Source organism: Lithobates pipiens, unplaced genomic scaffold (assembly GCF_037356315.1).
Source record: "Lithobates pipiens isolate NorthernLeopardFrog02 unplaced genomic scaffold, aLitPip1_a1.2 Scaffold_13, whole genome shotgun sequence".
In the NCBI taxonomy this organism is placed as follows: domain Eukaryota; kingdom Metazoa; phylum Chordata; class Amphibia; order Anura; family Ranidae; genus Lithobates; species Lithobates pipiens.
In genome coordinates, this window is record NW_027507718.1 from 201,795,787 (window position 1) to 201,817,193 (window position 21,407).

The 21,407-nt window shown below is 45.5% G+C and overlaps 1 protein-coding gene across 3 annotated transcripts in view; it reads right to left on the reverse strand.

The window, feature by feature from the left end:
• The window catches only part of EPHA5 (EPH receptor A5), a 512,956-nt gene that overhangs the window by 77,409 nt on the left and 414,140 nt on the right, over positions 1-21,407 (reverse strand). For all 3 annotated transcript variants that reach the window (XM_077476128.1, XM_077476127.1, XM_077476126.1), the window contains exon 7: positions 10,058-10,217. In XM_077476128.1, coding sequence (XP_077332254.1) covers positions 10,058-10,217 — 160 coding nt within the window. The remainder of the gene's footprint in view (positions 1-10,057; positions 10,218-21,407) is intronic.

Consider the following 21,407-nt stretch of genomic DNA (forward strand, 5'->3'; position numbering starts at 1 on the left):
ACTTATAGCGGTGGGGAAGGTGACGTTGATGATGACGTGTCTAGTGATGTCACGTGGGTGCCCACAAGAGAGGAAGAGGAGGGGAGTTCAGAGGGAGATATGGACCAGCAGATAGGGAGGAGAAGCAGCAATGACTTACATTGCACAGCAGGGACAAAGCAGACTGCAAATGTATCAGGAGCGAGTCATCGACCATGTACGGTCACATCTGGCGCTCCCAGGACACCGGCACATGGCTCCGCAGTGTGGGCTTTTTTTAACGTGTCCGCTGCTGACAATAGCGTTGCCATCTGCAATCTTTGCAGTCAACGCGTTAGTCGCGGTAAGCCCAATACTCACCTAGGGACGACCGCCTTAAGAAGGCACATGAGCAGCCATCACCGAGCCCAGTGGGAGCAACGGAACACACAAAGCCACACTGCAGGCTCTCACCGTCCAGCCTCGTCTTCTACTTCTCCTTCTCCTCTCTCCTCACAATTGTCCTCCACTCCACCTTCCATCACGCCAAGCTCACATTTTTCTGCAAAAAGGCAGGCTTCCGTGGGCCTAATGTTTGAGCGTAAAAAAATGATGATGCCGGATAACCCTCTTGCCCAACGGTTGGCGGCTGGCTTGTCAGAACTCATAGCCCGCCAACTACTGCCATATAAACTGGTGGACTCGGAGGCCTTTCGCAAATTTGTGGCCATTGGAACACCACAATGGAAGGTCCCAGGAAGGAAGTATTTCTCAGAGAAGGGCATCCCAGAGCTATATGGCCATGTTCAGCGGCAAGTGAATGTATCTCTGGCACACAGTGTCGGTGCCAAGATACATCTGACCACAGACACGTGGTCTAGCAAACACGGGCAGGGAAGGTATATCAGTTTTACTGCCCACTGGGTGAACCTTCTGACGGCCGTCAAGCATGTAACCCGTGGCACCCGTGTAGATTTGGTTTTACCGCCACGGATTGCATGCAGGCCTGACTCTTCTTCTCCTCCTCCTACTCCATCCTCCTCCCTCTCCTCCTCAGCTGCCTCCTCCTTTTCCGCTGCTAGCGTCTCTTCCACTGCACCGCCCAAGCTCCCCAGAACCTATTCCACATGCCAGGTGAGACGTTGCCATGCCGTGCTGCGTCTGTTGTGCCTGGAAGCAAAGAGCCACACTGGCCCGGCACTCCTTTCAGCTTTGCGTTCACAGGCAGATGAGTGGCTAACACCGCTCAATTTGACAGTTGGTAAAGTGGTGTGTGACAACGGTGCCAATCTGCTTAGCGCATTGAAACAGGGCAAAATCACGCACGTGCCGTGCATGGCACACGTCTTAAACTTGGTCGTGCAGCGATTCCTTGTCAAATACCCTGGGGTCCAGGACATCTTGCGGCAGGCAAGGAAAATCTCGGCCCATTTCAGAAGATCTTACACGGCCATGGCTCGCCTTGCTGACATTCAGCGGCGACACCATCTGCCGGTCAGACGTCTTATTTGCGATTGCCCGACGCGATGGAACTCAACCTTCTATATGCTTGATAGGCTGCTCCAGCAGAAACGTGCAGTTAACGTCTACCTGTATGAACTCTGCGAAAGAAACGGTTCTGGGGAGCTGGGTTTTTTTTCACCGCGCCAGTGGCTGCTCATGCGCGACACATGCAGACTTCTGCGGCCATTTGAGGAGATCACCAAACTGGTCAGTCGCAGCCATGGCGCCATCAGTGACATGGTACCTTATGCCTTCTTTCTGGAGCGTGCATTGCGTCGTGTCATTGATCAGGCTGTGGAGGAGCAGGAGCGGGAAGATGAGGAAGTCGCAATGCTGGATGAATTCCCAGGGGGGGCTACTCTATCTGAGACAAGTCAACAACAGGAGTCTGATGAGGAGTCAGAGGAGGATGGTGCCGGGGCGGATGAGCAGGAGCAAGAAGAGCATGCTTTAAACCTTTCTGGGATCCCTGTTGTGCGAGGATGGGGAGAGGAGAATGAAGAGGACGACATTATCCTGGATGATGAGCAGGAGCCAGGCCACCACACCGCTTCCACTTTAGTGCAAATGGGGGCCTTCATGCTCCAGTGTTTTAATAGGGACCCCCGTATAAAAAGCATGAGGGTCAAGGACCAGTACTGGGTGGCAACGTACTTAGACCCCCGGTACAAACACAAAATGGCGGAAATGTTACCGCCGTCGCAGAGGGCTGTCAGAATGCAGCACTTCCAGGCCTTGCTTCGAGAAATGCTGCATTCTGCTTTTGCGTGCGCTGGCAGAGGAGCAATTCCCACTCCCAGAGAAGGATTTGCGGGTACCAATCCAACAGCGCCTGCAAGAAGAGGCCGGTTTGAAGATGTGTTGGTGACTTCGGATATGAGGTCATTCTTTCAGCCGACCCATCGACAGGTGTCATCCGGATCCAGCATCAGGGAACGCCTAGACCGTCAGGTGTCCGACTACATTGGGTTAACGGCCGATGTGGACGCTCTGAGGAGTGATGAACCCCTAGACTACTGGGTGGGCAGGCTTGACCTCTGGCCAGAGCTTGCCCAATTTGCAATCGAACTGTTGGCTTGCCCCTCATCCAGTGTCCTGTCCGAAAGGACGTTCAGCGCAGCAGGGGGGATTGTGACCGATAAGCGTACTCGCCTAGCTCACCACAGTGTTAACTACCTCACATTTCTAAAAATGAATGAGGCATGGATCTCGGAGGAATTCAACACATGTGACCAGTAGACCATGTATATGTCTATAAACTATTTTTTTAATCAAGCACACAGACCTTCTTAATTCATTTGGCTCACTTCCTTGACCCAAAAAAGCACACCGTACTATATGCCCCTACCCTCCTCTTTGAAGAGGTTGAGCGGTGTCATATTTCTACTGGGGCTGCTTATGATATCCCTGTGCTGTGCTGACTTCCTCCTGGGGGTTCTTATTATGAAGGGATCACACTATCCCTGTGCTGTGCTGACTTCCTCCTGGGGGTTCTTATTATGAGGGGATCACACCATCCCTGTGCTGTGCTGACTTCCTCCTGGGGCTGCTTACGGTGCTGCTGTCAGTGCTGTATGTCACGGTGCTGCTGTCAGCGCTGTATGTCACGGTGCTGCTGTCAGCTCTGTATGTCACGGTGCTGCTGTCAGCGCTGTATGTCACGGTGCTGCTGTCAGCGCTGTATGTCACGGTGCTGCTGTCAGCGCTGTATGTCACGGTGCTGCTGTCAGCGCTGTATGTCACGGTGCTGCTGTCAGCGCTGTATGTCACGGTGCTGCTGTCAGCGCTGTATGTCACGGTGCTGCTGTCAGCGCTGTATGTCACGGTGCTGCTGTCAGCGCTGTATGTCACGGTGCTGCTGTCAGTGCTCTGTATTACGGTGCTGCTGTCAGATGCCTCTATCACGGTGCATGTGTCATTCCGGTATGTCACGCTGCTGGTGATCATCTCCTGCACCCTCTTCTTTGCCTACCCTGGTCCCTGACCTTCCCTCTCCTCCATTGCCTTCATTAGCTCCATAGTCCTGAATTGTTAGAACAATTTCCCAAATAAAATAAAAATGCTTGTAGTTATCGATCCCAAATTCACCTCATACATGTATTATGTCATTGTCCAGATGGTGGGACTACGTTTTACCCCCTAATAATTACCACGTGGCCGCAAATTCGACATGAAGGTTTGCAAAGTTCGCCTCCCATTGAAGTCAATGGGGCCCGCGGCGAACGGTCGGTTTCGCGAACGTTTGGGTCCGTTCGCATTTCGCGTTCGCGAAACGTCCCGTCGGAAGTTCGTCCATCACTATTGATTGGACCCTGGGCAAAACTTTTCTTGCCCCCCCCCCCCCCCCATGCAGTTTCGCTCTCCGCCTGCTCTGAGACATAAAATAAATAGCAGCTAGACTCAAAATCAGTTTACTGAATCAGATCAGGCAGCTATTGCGATTGGTTGCCAGAGGTTACAGTGTATCATTATCGCTCACTGACTAGTTTCTAGAGGTTACAGAACACATTACAGCTCACTGGTTAGTTAATAGAGGTTACAGCACATGATTCCTGCTTGTTGATTGGTTGCTAGAGATTACTATGGATATGACCTCCAATGGGCATGATATACATATCAATGCCACCAGCCGTCGCTATTTACTTATGAATGCCAGTAATTTACATGTAAACACAGGGTCTGCAGATGAGTCATCTGTACACAACAATAAGGCAGATCTGGGCAGCATTAGTAGCAGCACTTCACACTGAGATATTGGGACACAGCACAGGACTAAAACCTCAAGGGGCGAGGGAATGTAAACCATGATAGTTGGCAAGTATGAAGCAGCTGCTTTGGGCCCCACAACAATGACAGGGCCCAGGGCAGCTGTCCCTTTTGCCCTGCCTTAAAAACGGTCCTGACAGTGCTCAATAAAATAATGTATTTTTATATAAGTGAATATACTTTATTTATTATTACTTACATTACTTTATGCAATCAATACAATTTACAACTTGCAGAGAAAGAATAGAAAGAGAAGAGATTCTCCAAAAGGAGTTAAAGGGACTCAATCAAGCCTAAAGGGATCATGTACTGAAAAAATATGAAGGCTGCCACTGCTAACCCTTTTTTAAGAAAATAAATAAATATAATTAATACACTTTCATTTAATTGTATTCAACAGTACAAATATCAAAAATACAATTTCTCTTGCTGTAATGATGATCTAAACTCTAAAGGGTCCGGAGCTACTAATTAAAAAAAATATATATATGCACACTTTAAGTCAATGTATCAAAAAATGTCTGAGACAGATAAACAACTCAGAGGTACAGTGGGGAAAATAATTATTTAATCCCCTGTAGATTAAAATGAAGGGTCTATAATTTTTTTTATCATAGGTGTATTTTAACCACTTCAGCCCCGGAAGATTTGGCTGCTCAATGACCAAGCCATTTTTTGCGATACGGCACTGCGTCACTTTAATTGACAATTGCGCAGTTGTGCGACGTTGTACCCAACCAAAATTTACATGCTTTTTTCTCCACAAATAGAGCTTTCTTTTGGTGGTATTTGATCATCTCTGTGGTTTTTATTTTTTGCACTATAAACCAAAAAATGATTTTGTACTTTTTGCTATAATTAATGTCCCCATTTTTTTTTTTTAAAAGCAAATGTTTTCCTCAGTTTAGGCCGATATATATTCTTCTACATATTTTGGTAATAAAAATCGCAATAAGCATATATTGATTGGTTTGCGCAAAGGTTATACTGTAGCATCTACAAAATAGGGGAAACATTTATGGCATTTTTATTATCATTTTTTTTTTTACTAGTAATGGTGATCTGTGACATTGTGGCAGACAGATTGGACACTTTTGACACTATTTCGGGACCATTGGCATTTATACAGCGATCAGTGCTATAAAAATGCACTGATTATTGTGTAAGTATCACTGGCAGGGAAGGGGTTAACTGTGTTCCCTAGGGAGTGATTTTAACCTCCCTGGTGGTTTTCCCAAGTATGGCTTGGGGTTAAATTTCAGTACCATTAGCAAATTCAAAAAATAGAAAATTCATAACACATACAGTACACCGTAATCTTACAGATTACATTACTCTATGAAATAATTTCACATCCCTTTTGTCCAATGCCCTGCATGCAGTTATATATATTATAAACTGTTCTTTCTGCCTGGAAACTGGAGATTGTCCATAGCAACTAAAAAGTGTCCCTTTACGTCAAAAGTGGTTTTAGACCAGCTAGAAAACAGTAAATAGTAAATTGGAACACTTGCAGAATTGAGCGATAGTGAATCGTGGGGAAATTCATTTTATTATTATATTATTATTTTTTATAATTATTTATAGTTATTTATTATATTATAATTTATGATTTTGTGTTTCAAAGTTTATCATACCAGGGATGTCTACTAGACTCTTGTTTGGACAGATTTAAGTGTGTTATTGCTAAGAATTACAGGCCTACAATATAAAATGCCAAATTTCTATGCAAAACAATTGTACCGCTTTGAGACACAACAATCTGACATAATCATACAGCTAGGGAGGTTAACTGTGGGGGGGAGGGGACTGACTAAGCAAGGAGAGTGATCTGTTGTTCATAATTAGTATGAACAACAGATCGCTCTCCTCACCCCTGATAGCACAGAGATCTGTCTGTTTACACTGACAGATCTCTGTTCTGTCTCTGTGTAGAGCGATCGCGGGAGCCCAGTGGTCATCCCGAACACCAGGCATGTGCATCGGCTCTGGCGTCACGCTACACAAGCGCCCCCTAGTGGTCAAAAGGTGAATCGATGTACAGGGGAGCAGGGTACATGCCGCAGTACAACTGCAGTGGCTGGTCTGGAAGGGGTTAAATGATAGGGACAGAATATCAACCAAAAATCCAGAAAAAACACATGATAGAAATGTTATAAATTTAATTGTAGTTCAATGAGTAAAATAAGTATTTGATCCCCAAGCACAACATGACTTAGTACTTGGTGGAGAAATCCTTGTTGGCAAGCACAGAGGTAAGACGTTTCTTGTAGTTTCAGCTCCCTCCATAAATTTGCTATAGTATTACGATCTGGAGACTGGCTAGGCCACACCTTGACCTTAATGTGCTTCTTCTTGAGCCACTCTTTTGTTGCCTTGGCAGTATGTTTTGGGTCATTGTCATGCTGGAAGACTAATCCACAACTCATCTTCAGTGTTATAGCTGAGGGAAGAAGGTTCTCATCCAAGATTTGACAATACATGGTACTGTCCATTGAACCCTCAATGTGGCAAAGTTGGCCTGTGAATTAGACATTTTGTAGATAGGCAACTCCTATCCTCATATTGATTAGTGGTTCCAAATTAATAATTTACTTACCGTATTTATTGGCGTATAACACGCATCCCAAGTTTAGGAGGGAATTTAGAAGAAAAAAACTTTTAGGAGGCAAGTTTAAGGAAAAAAACTTACATTTAAATGCCCATCAATGCAGCCTTGTCAGTGTCAATTGCAGGCTTGCATTGCAGTCTTATCAGTCATTTGCCGCCTTGTCAGTCATTTTCAGCCTTCCATTGCAGCCTTGTCAGTCATTTGCAGCCTTGCATTGCAGCCTTCCATTGCAGCCTTGTCTTCATTTGCAGCCTTCTATTGCAGCCTTCCCAGTCATTTGCAGTCTTGTCAGTCATTTGCAGTCTTCTATTGCAGCCTTGCCAGTCATTTGCAGCCTCGTTAGTGTGTTTGCCATTTAAAAATGGCTCCGCTGAGATACAGAGCGGATGTCCTGTGTATCTCAATGGCGCTCGGTAGTTCTCGGCCGTTCTCGGCGGCCTTTGGGTATTTTTGGCCGCAATCGTCCGTTCTCGGCTATTTTCGGCCGTTTTCGCCTATTTTTGGCCGTTCTCGCCTATTTTCGGGCACACTCGGCTGTCCTCAGCAGCTTTCGGCTTTCCGAAAGCCACCAAGAACGGCCGAGAATGGCTGAAAATAGCTGAGAATGGCCGGAAATAGCTGAGAACGGCCGAAGATAGCCGAAAATACCCAGAAGCCGCAGAGAGTGGTAGAAGGGTATAGAAACAGCGGGGGATCGGCGTATAACACGCACCCCCGATTTCCCCCTGATTTTAGGGGGAAAAAAGTGCGTGTTATACGCCGATGAATACGGTAATTTAATGGCCATAATGATTGGCTAGTCTTCTCTATGTGTGCCTATACCCTCTTGCCTCTAAACTACTTTATCTAGAAGATGTACTACATATACCTGTGAACAGCACTATTCTTCCCTTTCTTTTCTATAACACTCCAATGGAAAGTAGACAGTGACAACATAACATATAACCACCAATCAATACAGTTCGATTAAGGGGAGTAAAATAGGTACCCTTTGTCCCGAAAAGTCCTTACCGATCAAGGAAGTCTGATAACTCAAATGTAAGGAAAAGGCTTACCTCAGCCGACTGATTATCAGAAATTCCTGGATCGTCTCACGCTCCTATTTTTGAATACTCAGGGTCACCTATAAAGCCCCTCCTAGGCAAAGCTCGCCACCTGACTTATACATTTTGTAGATAGGCAACTCCTATCCTCATATTGATTAGTGGTTCCAAATTAATAACTACTACAGTAGGGAACAGACACAAAAGATACGCTCAACATCTTTCCAAATAACTGTTCTGTTTTATTATGACGCAATTGAAGGTTTTTATACACATGATTCCGTAGGTATCCCATTGATATTACAATTACAAAGCATAATGTTTCCACATCCGTGCTTGACTGTAGGGATGGTGTTCTTAGCGTCATAGTTAGCATTTGTCGAGTCGAGTTAATACCAAAGAGCTCAATTTTGGTCTCATCTCAACACAGCATTTTCTCCCAATCCTTCTCTGAATAATTAAGATGTTCAATGGCAAATTTCAGATGGGCCTGTGCATCTTCTTGAGGAGAGGGACTTGCGGGCACTGCAGGATTTCAATCCATGGCGGTGTATTGTGTTACCATTGGTTTGTTTGGTGACTGTGGTCTCAACTGACTTGAGATTATTTACAAGCTCCTCCTGTGTAGTTCTGGGTTGATCCCTCACTTTTCTCATGATCCTCCTTACCTCATAAGGCAAAATCTTGCACGGACCTCCAGACTTAGGACGATTAATGATTATTTTGTATTTCTTCCATTTGCAAATAATCGCTCCAACAGTTGTCTCCTTCTCACAAGCCTGACGTCCTTTGATAGCTCTTTGGTCTTGCCCATAATGGTTAGATTTGAATGGAAGAAAGAGATTCTGTGGACAGGTATTTTTTATACACATAACGAGTTGTCGTTAGGAGCACCTTCTTAAATTGACAGGTGTACCACATGAGCACATACTATAGCCAGTCATTGGGAGCCAGCATTATTGTTGGTTGGTATCAAATACTTATTTTACTCATTGAATCGCAACTCAATTTATAACATTTGTATCATGTGTTTTTTTCTGGATTTTTGGTTGGTATTCTGTCTCTATCATTTAAAAATACACCTATGATAAAAATTATAGAACCTTAATTTCTTTGCAAGTGGGCAAATGTACAAAATCTGCAGGAGATCAAATAATTATTTTCACCACTGTAATGCCCTGTACACATGGTCGGAAATTCTGACAGAAAAGGTCCGATCGGTGATATATTGTCAGTAAATCCGATCGTGTATGGGCTCTATTGGACTTTTTCCATCGGCGAGAGCAGGATCTAACATTTGACAAAAGAATCCGATCACACTTTTTTCGATTTTTTGTAGAGAATTCCGACGGACAAAGTGCCACGCATGCTCAGATCCAATTATGAGACCAAAACTATTGGCTACTAGCTTCTACGTAGTCCCATCGTACGCAACAAATGTCACCACGTTCCGAACAATCAGATTTTCCAACAACTTTGTCCGACCGTGTGTATGCAACACCAGTTTCGGACAAAATCCGTCAGAAAAAATGTCAGACCATGTGTACACAGCATAAGACCCCTTTTAATCTCTAGATCCCGGTAATGGCCTCAGTCTGATCCCAAACCTCATTCTAGTGTCAGGATGGACCTGTTCAACCTTACTGAACTTTGGCCAATGATCAAAATAGGCTTTTGCTCTCCAGGTACAAAGAGACACAATAAAGCCCCTTTAAATTGATAGTATTTTCAATATTATAAATAGTAGCTATTATATGTTTATGTTCCATATCATTGCTTGCCCTTTCCCAAGCTACCAATATGAAAATTGTTCTTTAGAGATATTGGAGTACAGTAAAGCAACCGCAGATCAAATAATCCCGTATAATTTGATTATGCTTAAAAAAAAACACAATCTGTAAAATATACACTCCATTTTTCTGATCTTCTAGTTTTTAGTACAGGTTGAAATTGACCCTCTCTTTGGGCTTAATCAAATGAGAAAGCAAGGACCAAAGTGTGAAGTGTGTATCCTGCTGAGTGACATGAATAGGGCCTCTTCATTTAATGCATCCGACCTGGGAGAGGAAATCTAGAGCAGTGTAAGAATGACAGTTCCCTGTTATGGTATTGATCTGCTGACTCTTTCCGCTAACTATTACATGGACATGAGCTGACAGTAATTAAAATGACTTACACACTGGGCTGGTTTCAAACTCAAATCTGCGACTGTAGGCGCCATACCCTGCGGCCGTGCGTGCTCGGATCTGGAATATATAGGATGACGCAGGCTTCAGTCCCTCTGCCGTGATTTCTGTCTCCTTAGACTTGATAATTGTGTAGCTGGTTTCTTCATCCTTAAATTGTACAGAAAGATGAAGTAAGTGGAGCAAGCATAGGGTAAATATGCAAAACAGGATGATTAACCTAAAGAGGTTTACAAGCAGGGCACAGATGTGAAGGACACCCGTCCCTTTAAAATATTTACTGTATCTATCAGAAAACCTGGAACAGAATCTGCCTTTTTTTACCCTAACTGCATATTAGTTCTTATCAAATTAGCTATTTTTTCTGATTTACTGGGAGAAAAGTTTCTGACTACTTATAGCCCATATAGTTGAAAGCTCCAAAGTAAGTATTATGAAGACAATTTCACAAATACACAAATAATGCATCTCCAAATTCATTAATATATCCAAATAATTGGTTTTAAATACAAGCAGTGTAAGTTCCATACATTTGACCTAGTATTATCTTCTTTTAGTCTCTGTACAGTAGAGCTCAGCTTGGGAAAGTGAGAAGGAGGACAAGGAGCCACTTCACTTGTGCCACATTGCAAAGAGATGGGAGGTGAAAGCAGAGTGATAGTAAGACAAGCTCATCAGTCAGCTCCTTCAACTTTACTGTCAAATGACAGGCTGGCGGAAGGAGAAGAAACGCAAGGGATACTGAACTGCAGCAGAAAAAGAAAAACAAGTCTCCTGTCCTTCCAGACAAGACTGTAGGATGTGGCAGAGCTGTATACATTTCAGAACTGGAGTTAAGAAATACAAATATTTTGGCAGATAAAACTATTCACTTATATGTGCTGTGGGGTTAACATACTAAAACTGGAGAGTGCAAAATCTGGTGCAGTTCTACATAGTAACCAATCAGCTTCCAGGTTTTTTTGTCAAAGCTTAACTGAACAAGCTGAAGTTAGAAGCTGATTGGCTACCATGCACAGCTGCACCAGATTTTGCACTCTCTAGATTTACTAAATCAATCCCTAACAGTCATCTGCACATTTTTGCAGTTTGCCCGGAGTTCATCTTTAAATTAGAAGCTGTTAAAATACAGTAATTCAATTACAACTCCAGCCAGAATAGATATTAATATAGTGTGGAAGGGTTATCGGTGCTGTCTTCTTTTTTTGAGAAGTACAGCCAAAGCTTGTTGAGCTGTACTTTTCCTGTGGATCACAGGAGTACAGTTCATTCTGTACCCCTGTGACAGTGGGCTGAAGCCCATTATAGGCTGATGTCACCAAGGTGGTCCAGGCTGGGGAAAGATCACAACCATATGGTTGGGATCCGCCAAGAATCCAGAACTGGCACCTGGATCAGCCTCTTAGCGAGCTGTTGAGAGCCTGTGCCAGCTGCTCCAACCCCTGCCATAGCTCCAGTGAGCATGGGGAAGGAGAGGAGCAGAGCAGAGTGCTGTGAGTACCAGTCACCAGCTCTCTGCTCATGGAGCTTTGCGAACCGAGTGATCAGTGGTGTTTGATCACTCGGTTCTCAGCCAGTAGGGGACAGATGCAGCATCGGCCAGATGCTTCATCCACCTAGGTAAGTATGATTCTAAAAAATAAATAAAAAAATAAATACCCAAATCCAAATGTTTTTGTTGCTGTCTCCATGTCAGTCATTGGGAATTCTCATCACTTTTTGTCACTATGACTCTTTAATAGAAAGAGAGGGGGGGGGGGGTCCCCTCAGACATTCTACAAAAAAACAAAACTGGCAAACATTTTATCTCTTCCCTACTTCATCTAAAAAAAAAAAAAAGAAAACGTTTTTTTTTAGGAGTCCAAAAACTCTGGTTTTAAGAGTAACAAGTCAACATTTTTTTTTCTAATATGCTGTTATGCCTACTGCCAGTTCTCTCATACTTAACATCTCCGGGAAATGAGGCATTAGTATCTACTGCCCTCCAAAGCATCATATTGTGATTTAATGAGGTTGGTTTACTAAAGGAGTTGAAAATGTTTGTACTCTAAATTGTCATTTGCCATGTGCAGATTAAATAAGTAAACTGCATTTAACATGATAAGATAAAAGCATTGAATATTCACACATGTTATTGTGTGAAGATTATCAACTCCTTTAGCAAATCAGACTTTAATTCTTTAATCAGAAAAAAACTGGTGCAGCCAGAAACTTGCGTATCTGTGCATGGCAACCAATCAGGTTTTATCTTTCATTTTCAAAGCTTAACTGAACAAGCTAAGATAGAAGATGATTGGTTGCCATGTACAGTCTGCTCCAGTTTTAATAAATTTCCCTCCATGTGTTTGTGTCTGATCTGCTACAGTATTTGCAGGATCCTAGTGAAATTTGTTTTCTTTTTTTTTGTTCCTCTATGATGGAGGAACTGGCATTCACACCACTGTTTAGCAAGCATAGACTTTAAGACACTATAAACGTTATGTATTTAAACAAAAAAAGTTTTTCTTAAAATGTCAACAGTTTTTTTTGCCTGTCAGGGTTACAAGTAAGCCCTGACCTTAGTTTTAATGTCAATGTTAATGTCAACCATCCATTTACTGCAAGGACATTTAAGAAGAAACATGAGAATATCTTCTGCTCTTCTGCTCAGGACTGGATGTTTGATGCAAAGTTTTTTTTTTTTATGTACATCTCTACAGTCCACAGATATTTTACTTACATATGTATATATATTTTTAACTCTTACATATGTAGCTTGTTTTTTTTCCAAAACAAGCACAAAGCACTCCCATTACAAGGAATAAATTGATTTGTAATAAATACCATGCTTGTAGGCTTAAACTTCACATGAGATTTTAATTGGTAGATTGTAAAAGAGATTAATCTCCAGAGAAAGATAACTGGTTTTGTACCAAATGGATACTTAAGTGACCTCACACACAAGAGACGTTTTAATTGCTTGGTAGTGCAATCAATTTCTGAGCAACTGAGCTATACCACAATTTATCTACAAGTTGTTACTTGTCTCATAATATTTCCCTGTGGCAAGAAATTGAGTGCAGATATTTGAGAATTTTTTTTTTTTTAAGTGTTTATTAGTTTTCAAAAAGAAAAAGAATAATACAAAAACAGTGCCAATTGGGCATACCATGGCATTAATTTGCGTACAGAAGAGACAAAAAGAGAACAAAGGGTGGGGAGTAATAACATGTAGCTTCTACAAACTTACATCAAAACTTGAGGGATGGGGGCGTGGCTTGACGCTGATCCGAGATGGCCGCCTGATCCCTGAGCTCCCGTCCACGAGACCCTGCTACATCAGCGAAGGCAAGTAATAACCGACCCTACGCCTCTGAACTGAGCCTCCTAGCTCTCCAGCATGTCAGCGGCTAGGTCCCGCTCCCCCCCGGAGCATGAAGCCCCTCCGCCCAGGCAAATCCCGGAGATCTTCCGGTCGCGGCCTAGGAGCAGCTCCCGAGCCGCGGCCTCGAGTAATTCACGCCCGCACAGCAGGAGCCCGCTGCGCGCAAGGCCCGATGCAAGCCCCCGGGATCAGCCTGCAATCAGCATTGACGATCTGCGCAGTGTAGCAGCCGACATAAAACATACCCTATCCGCAGCAATCTCCGATTTGAGGGCTGACATCCACTCAATGTCTCTCAGGGTAGACGAAATGGAAGCTGTGCAGACCCGCCATGATGCCTCCTTATGCCAGGTGCAACAGCTCACTGAATCCCACGCTATACACTTGAGAGACATCAATAGGCATTTGGAAGACCTCGACAACAGAGGGAGACGCCGGAACCTGAGGGTGAGAGGCATACCTGAGTCCTTAGACCCTAATCTGCTGTCCCAAAGAGTCACCCACATTTTTAATGACCTCTTGGAAAGACCCCCAGATACTCCAGTGGCATTTGAGCGTATTCATAGAGCCCTGCGCCCCAGAGGTCGTGATACTGATCCCCCAAGGGATGTGGTTTGCTGCATGGTTGACTTCCCTTTAAAAGAGGACATTTTACGTAAAGCCAGAGAAAGAAACCAGATTAACCACAGAGGAGTCAACATCAAAATTTTCCAGGATCTCTCCAACATCACCCTGCAGCGCAGGCGGGAACTTCGACCACTGCTGGAAATACTGAGAACCAGAGCCATCCCGTACCGTTGGAAGTACCCTTTTTGCCTGTCCGTCTCTCACCAGGGCCGGGTAGAAAATCTGCGAGTCCCGGAGGATCTAGACCACTTTTGTACCGCACTTGATCTTCCCTCCGTTGATCTCCCCGACTGGTACAGCGACTTCAGATTGCCTACTCTCCGCAGGGTGAACTCTATGGAGGGGGTGGACGAAGCCGGCAACTATGCCGTAGGGAGACGCCGCAGACCTGAACACCGACCTCCTCCTCCTCACTCTCCCCCAAGGGGTGCCTCACCGCCAAGAAACGGTAGCCCCACGGCTTCACCTGCCCACCGCAGACCCCGCCGCAGTTGAGGGAGATCAGACACCCTCCTCCGTTTGTTGAACTATATCTCCGGTTCGTAATGTTGAACTTGACCGTCACCTGAGCCTGCAATCACAACCCATCTGACTTCTACACCCAGAGAATGCCTTGCCCCCTTTCCGAGAACTTTCACCTGGCGACCACCTTCTGGATGCCTCCATCTGTCCACAGATCCCCACTTCCGGACCAGGACCTGCCCACATCACCCTCCCTTGCAGAGTCTAAGCTTGTCCTCTTCTCAGGGCAGTCCTCGACTTGAACACAGACGCCCCGAATTTGTCCTTCAACGTTTATGCTGCTGCCTGAACGCCTGGAGCCATACCCACCTTTTCTCCCTGATGTTTCTACTTCAAGACCGTCAAGACTTCCACTATGCTACTACGAGGCCTCCGGCTCGTGACGGCCTTGAAGTGCCCCCTGAGACTGTCGTGGGCCCTCCCCTCTTCAGACTTTGGCCTTCCACTACGCTGTGCTCATCTCTACTCGTCTCAAGTTGACGTAACCGTGGAACTCTCTCCTCCTTTTATGGTATTGCTAACACTCGCTTCCTTACTTCATTCTCCTTCCTCTTCTTTTCTTCCTCTCTCCTCTTACCCTCTTTCAATACTTCTCTGCCCTTCTTAATCCCTAGACTGAAATGTGCCTGCATGCTGATGATATGAGTCATACTACGTGGGTACTCCCACTGAGTCGGGAGTGAGGTACTGTGTAGCTCTAGATCTTTATCCATATTGCCCTGTAATTGTTACATTGTCGCTCAGTCTCCTGATCGTTATCCTTACGGCGACATGACCGACTTCTTGAGGCTTCTCTTTAGTGCCTGAAGATCCTACGCTGCGCCCCAGTTGACCAAATTGGAGTCCCTGCACACCAATTGATAGAGACCTCCGGTAATTGTTGGGCCTTATATACTTTGATTTATACCCCTCAAGAATTGTTCCCCATCCCTAAAATTTAACTTAGCCCTCACTCCCGACTCTTTATACTCGGCCTTCTTTCTTAAAGACCTCGGATTTTTGCTACATATGTCACGGGTGTAGTTGTTATTGCATTTACCCTTACTTGACCATCTATATCTGCCGGGTGTCGGTCCTACTTGTCCAGGTATTATGTTATGTTATGTTGTTCTGATTTTATGTCTATGATAGCTGTTAAGTCATCATTTGTTCACTTTAAGCTAGACCTGTGCATTTACTTTGTCCCCCGCTCTGGTACTCCCCCCCGAAATACAACTCAGGAACCCTATCCTATTTCTCCCTTTTCACTGTTAATTGATGGCCACTTCTCCAGCGCATCCCGCTTAAGCCCCTATCCCTACCTCATCGGACTTCCTTGACCTACTGCTCCCGCTTATCTCCTCCTCCTTATCTCTCGCTGACCTCAGGCCTTATCACCTGCCCCTGACCCTCGGGTTTCGCTGACCTGAAAATGGCTTATTCGCACCTTATAGTCCTCTCTCTTCCATATGAGATCCCCACGTGGGGTCTCAAGATTGCTGATCTCTAGTCCCCAACTCATCCTCACCTTGACCAATTGCCGTCCTTTTGCCTCCTTAGGTCTCTCAGTGACGGAGACCTCCCTCCTCTCGTGTGACCTCGTCCGCCACCCCCAAACAACGGACGCTGGTAGTCAGAGTTGACCCAGCCGGTGCTGCTCTCGGAGTTCCGAGGGGTTGACAGGTTCAACCCTTCCACCGGCTTCGCACCCCCCGTACCCCACCCAAATTCCCTCACTCCCTGTCTCCCCCCTTCTATCCTCTGATTCCCTCTCTCTCCCCTCCCCTCCTCCTCTCTCCTCCCCCCCCTACCCTTTTTTTTTTTATTTTATCTTCTCTTCTTTTCTTTTCTTTCCTCTTCTTTTCTTTTCTTTTATTGTTTTCCTCTTCTCCCTGTCTTTTTTTTTCTGTCTTTCTCTCTCTCTCTCCCCCTCCCCTGAGACCCCCCTCCCGGATACTATCTAGCTAAACCTACCTTGCTCACAATGGTACCACCTCTACGGAACGAGACTAAACATATGTCTCTGAAGCTTGTCTCCTTTAACGCCAAAGGCCTAAACATCCCAGAGAAGCGCCACCAGACGCTATCGTTAATGCATAAACTAAAGGCAGATGTGGTCCTCCTTCAAGAGACCCACTTCAGTGCTAAATCTACCCCCAGACTAACCAACCGTGCCTTCCCTGTAGAATTTCACGCGACATGCCCCTCTGCGAAGTGTAAAGGTGTTTCCATACTTCTCTCCAAAAACTTTGACTTTCAACTCTCAGATACCCTAGCAGATGACGATGGAAGGTTCCTCTTCATCAAAGGCTCTTTTAAAAATAGGATGTTTACTTTTGCTAATATTTATAGCCCCAACTCCTCCCAAGTACCCTTCTTTCGGAGGGTAGTGCGCAAACTACTATCTTTCTCGGAAGGAATGCTAATCCTCGGTGGCGATTTTAACGCCCCCTTGGATCCTTTAATGGATACCTCCTCAGGGTCCTCCAGCATGACATTCCGTGCCCTTAAGCAAATCAAGAAAAGTCTCCAGGAGTTATTACTCCACGACACGTGGCGATCTCTATTTCCCAAAGACAAGGATTTCACTTTTTTTTCTGTCCCACACAATAGGTATTCCCGAATTGACTACCTCATGACTTCCCAACAGCATCTGCACCATTTGACCAATGCCTCAATCGAACCCATGACGATCTCGGATCATCACCCCATCACCGCCCTTTTCACTTTCCCTGAAAAACTTGTCCGGTCCACCATCTGGAGGTTGGATGCTAGCATTCTCACAGACGAACTCAGAGCTAATGAAATTCGTGACTGTCTAACCAATTATTTCGTAGAAAATGACACACCTGGGATCTCCCCCCTTACCCAGTGGGAGGCACATAAATGTGTCGTAAGAGGGAAGTTCATCTCCCTAGCTGCTGCCCTCAAGAAAGAAAGAGCTGCCATCCTAACGGGCCTGTTTGCCAAGCTTAGGTCCCTTGAAACTCAACACAAGAGAACTCTTGCGTTGGACACGCATGCTGAATTAACGAACGTCCGCATCCAGATCCAAGATATCTTGGGATATCAGATGAGAAAGAAATTCGCCCTTTCCCAGAAGCTCTTCTACGAGCATGGGAACAAGTCAGGCCACCTTTTGGCCCAAGCCCTGAAATCTAAAGCAGCTAAGCGAACGATCCATAGTATACACTCCCCCACCGGTTCGGTCCTCGAAACCAACACAGATATAGCATCGGAGTTCGAACGCTATTACACCTCCCTCTATAACCTCAACCTCCCTAACCCGCAAACTCCAGACCCTCACAAACGACTTGGTGATATCCAGACGTATCTCTCTAAGCTCCCTCTCAAGACTATCCCCCAGGACACCCTCCAAGCCCTGGAAGCCCCTATCTCTTCAGCAGAATGGTCACAAGCCGTAAAGCAACTGAAACCTGGTAAGAGTCCTGGCCCTGATGGGCTGACCTCGGCATATTATAAATTATTTGCGGAGACACTTCAAAAACCCTTCCTGAAGGCCTTCAATTCTACTCCCACCTCGAAATCCCTTCCCGGCAGCATCTTAGAAGCCCACATTACAGTTATTCCCAAACCAGATAAGGACCTCACACTCACTAGTAGCTATAGGCCGATCTCCCTTCTCAATGTAGACGTGAAAATATTTGCAAAAATCCTCGCTAATAGATTCCTCCCCTTTCTCCCGGCCCTTATATCCCCCGATCAAGTAGGTTTCATCCCCGGGCGAGAGGCAAGGGATAACACCCTGAAAGCCATCAATATCCACCATTTGATTACGCAGACTAAACAGAAAGCTTTCTTCCTATCCCTGGATGCTGAGAAGGCGTTTGACAGAGTGGCCTGGGACTACATGGAAGCAGTCCTCACCTCCTTGGGACTCGGCCCTCACATGACCAATATGATTATGTCCCTCTACTCCACACCGTCAGCACGAGTCAGGGTCAACGGCACTCTGTCAAACGCCTTCTCCATCCGAAATGGAACGAGGCAGGGATGCCCCCTTTCCCCGATCCTCTTTATCCTTACGCTAGAACCTCTCCTCCAGACCCTCACCTTGAATAACGACATCAAAGGCATCCACACTCCACTGAAAGAGTTTAAATACGCGGCCTTTGCCGATGACATTCTAATGTTTCTCACGGAACCCATCACCACCATTCCAATCGTCCTTTCAGAATTTAGCAAATTTAAGGTGGTATCTAATCTTAAGATAAACTTCTCGAAGTCGTACGCTCTTAATATTTCCCTCCCAGAACCCGTCCAGACACAATGCGAGTCGAACTTCCCGATACGCTGGAAATCTGATTCTATTACATACCTGGGCACCCAAATACCACAGAAATTAGCGGACCTTTACGTAACAAACCACCTCCCCATCCTACATAAATTGACGACGGATCTCGAAAGATGGAACAAACAGATCCTATCGTGGTTTGGTAGGATCGCAGTTCTCAAGATGAACGTTCTACCCCGCCTGCTATATATCCTCCAAACCTTACCTATACAGGTCCCCCAATCTTTCTTCACGTCCTATAATAGCATTTGTTCTAGATTTGTATGGGGACACCGGAAACCCAGAATCTCCCTTAAAACCCTTTCTCGCCCGAAACATCTGGGAGGCCTGGGCTTCCCAGATATACTTAACTACTACAAAGCGGTCCACCTGACCAGGATAGTAGACTGGAATGTCCAGGACCCCTATAAGGAATGGGTTCCGTTGGAAGCATCTTTCTCTTCCATACCACTAGCTTCTCTACCCTGGATAAGACCTGCCCACTCCCCGGCCTCGGTCGCCCTCCACCCATTAATACACCCCACTCTAAAATGCTTTCAGCAAATTTGCCTTCAAACACAAATCTCCTCAATCCCCGGGCCCTTGTCTCCGATCAAGTGTAACCCAGACTTCCCTCCAGGCCTATCTCCCGACTATCTGTCAGAACATTGGCCACAAGATAGGTTACGTGCCTACCATTTGTACAATAGAGGTCAACTAGTCTCCGCCCCGATTCTTGCCAGCACCGTAGATAGACCACCCATTCCATCTTGGACTTACCTTTTAATTGCATTCTTTCTGCAATCCTTAAATAGGAACTCCCAATGTTCTAGGCCTCTATCCCCTTTCGAACAACTGTGTACCCAAACAACCCCCCAAAGACATGTCATAGCCCTCACCCACAGCATGCTATGGGTTGGGGAACAACCCGGGTCCACCCTGGCTTGCAAGCGCTGGGAGGAAGATCTTTCCCTATCCATAACTGACGAACAATGGAGCACCATTTTCCAGATTATCCACAAAGGCTCCACCAATGTTAGCACCCAAGAGAACAATTACAAGATCCAATCGAGGTGGTACCGCACCCCCTCTCTCATACATAAATTTACCCCCAACACCACCGACATCTGCTGGAGATGCCTCCTAGAAAAGGGTACACCGCTGCATATTTGGTGGTCCTGTAACCTTCTTCAGGACTACTGGAGAGAAGTATGTCGAATCACCTCCCAAATTACCACTTACAACATCGAACCCTCCCCGTCCCAATGCCTTCTCCACCTTTCACCTTTATCTAGACGAGCCTACCATGGTTCCCTGGCGATGCATATGCTCAATGCGGCCAAACAATGTATCCCGATCCACTGGGGGTCACCCAGAGTCCCCTCCATTAAAGAATGGTTTACCAGAATCAACAAAATAGCCGAAATGGAAGAATTGATCCATATTTCCAAGGACACCCCCTCGAAATTTAGCACGAAATGGGCCTGTTGGAAACACTTTCAGACCACCACTGCCTACGCAGAAGTGCACAACTAATGGCAACAGGTCCATAGTTTCACGACCTGGGCCTTACAGAGCCTAACCTATCCTTTACTCTACTTCCGGGGGGGGGGGTCACGGGGAAGGGGGGGTTTTTTCCCCCCTTTTCCCTTGATCCCCTTTTTGCCTTCTTCCTCTCACCCCCCCTCCCCCCTCCCTCCCCTTTCCTTCTCCTTCCTTCTCCCTCTCTGTCTCTACATCTCTCTTTCCTCCACCCTCGTCCCTCCTCCCCCCCTGCCCCATCCCCCCGTCCCAGTCCGCTACCTGACTGCCTCATTGCAGACGTTCCCACCTGCGATCTCTTCCGAACACCACACACCTCCAACCACGAGTCACTTTCCCTACTCTAGGTAGACCCCTTTAGGGTTCTCCCTAGCGATGTCTCCTAACACGCTCTGACCCCTTGTCTCCGCGAAGATTGACCCACTTTTCATTACTATTGGCCCCCTTATCCTTCCGTTGACTTGGCCTCTTTATAAGCCTAGGGACAACTTTTCTTAAAGTATTACGTTTTGGACTACTTTTGATGATTTGCAGCCCGCCAGTACTCTGCACATGCACCTAATTGGCTCCGTTTTACACACAGTACTGGTCCTGTACATTCCGAGATATTACCGTGTTTTGGATATTTTATTACTATGTAACTAGGCCGATTTTGTATCCTACCTGTTGTTGGAAATGCCTGTTCGTCTGTATTTCTTGATCTGTTCTTCCAATAAAATGTGTTTAAAAAAAAAAAAAAAAAAAAAAAAAAACTTGAGGGATTAGTGGTGGACAAGCGGTTTGAATCAGACATGCATATAAGCATAAAATATTACTATGATGAACATTTTGAACAATGGGCCAAGAGAACTAAAGAGGGTAACAACAGTAGTGCAGTAAACAATACGAAGTGCTTTGAATAGGAAGTTCAGGTTAAGTAGTCGGATGGTATCTTTCAGTAAACGAGGGTGAATCAATTTCCATTTTTTCGCAATCGCCAGTCTTGCTGCTATTAGGACGTATGACATCAGAG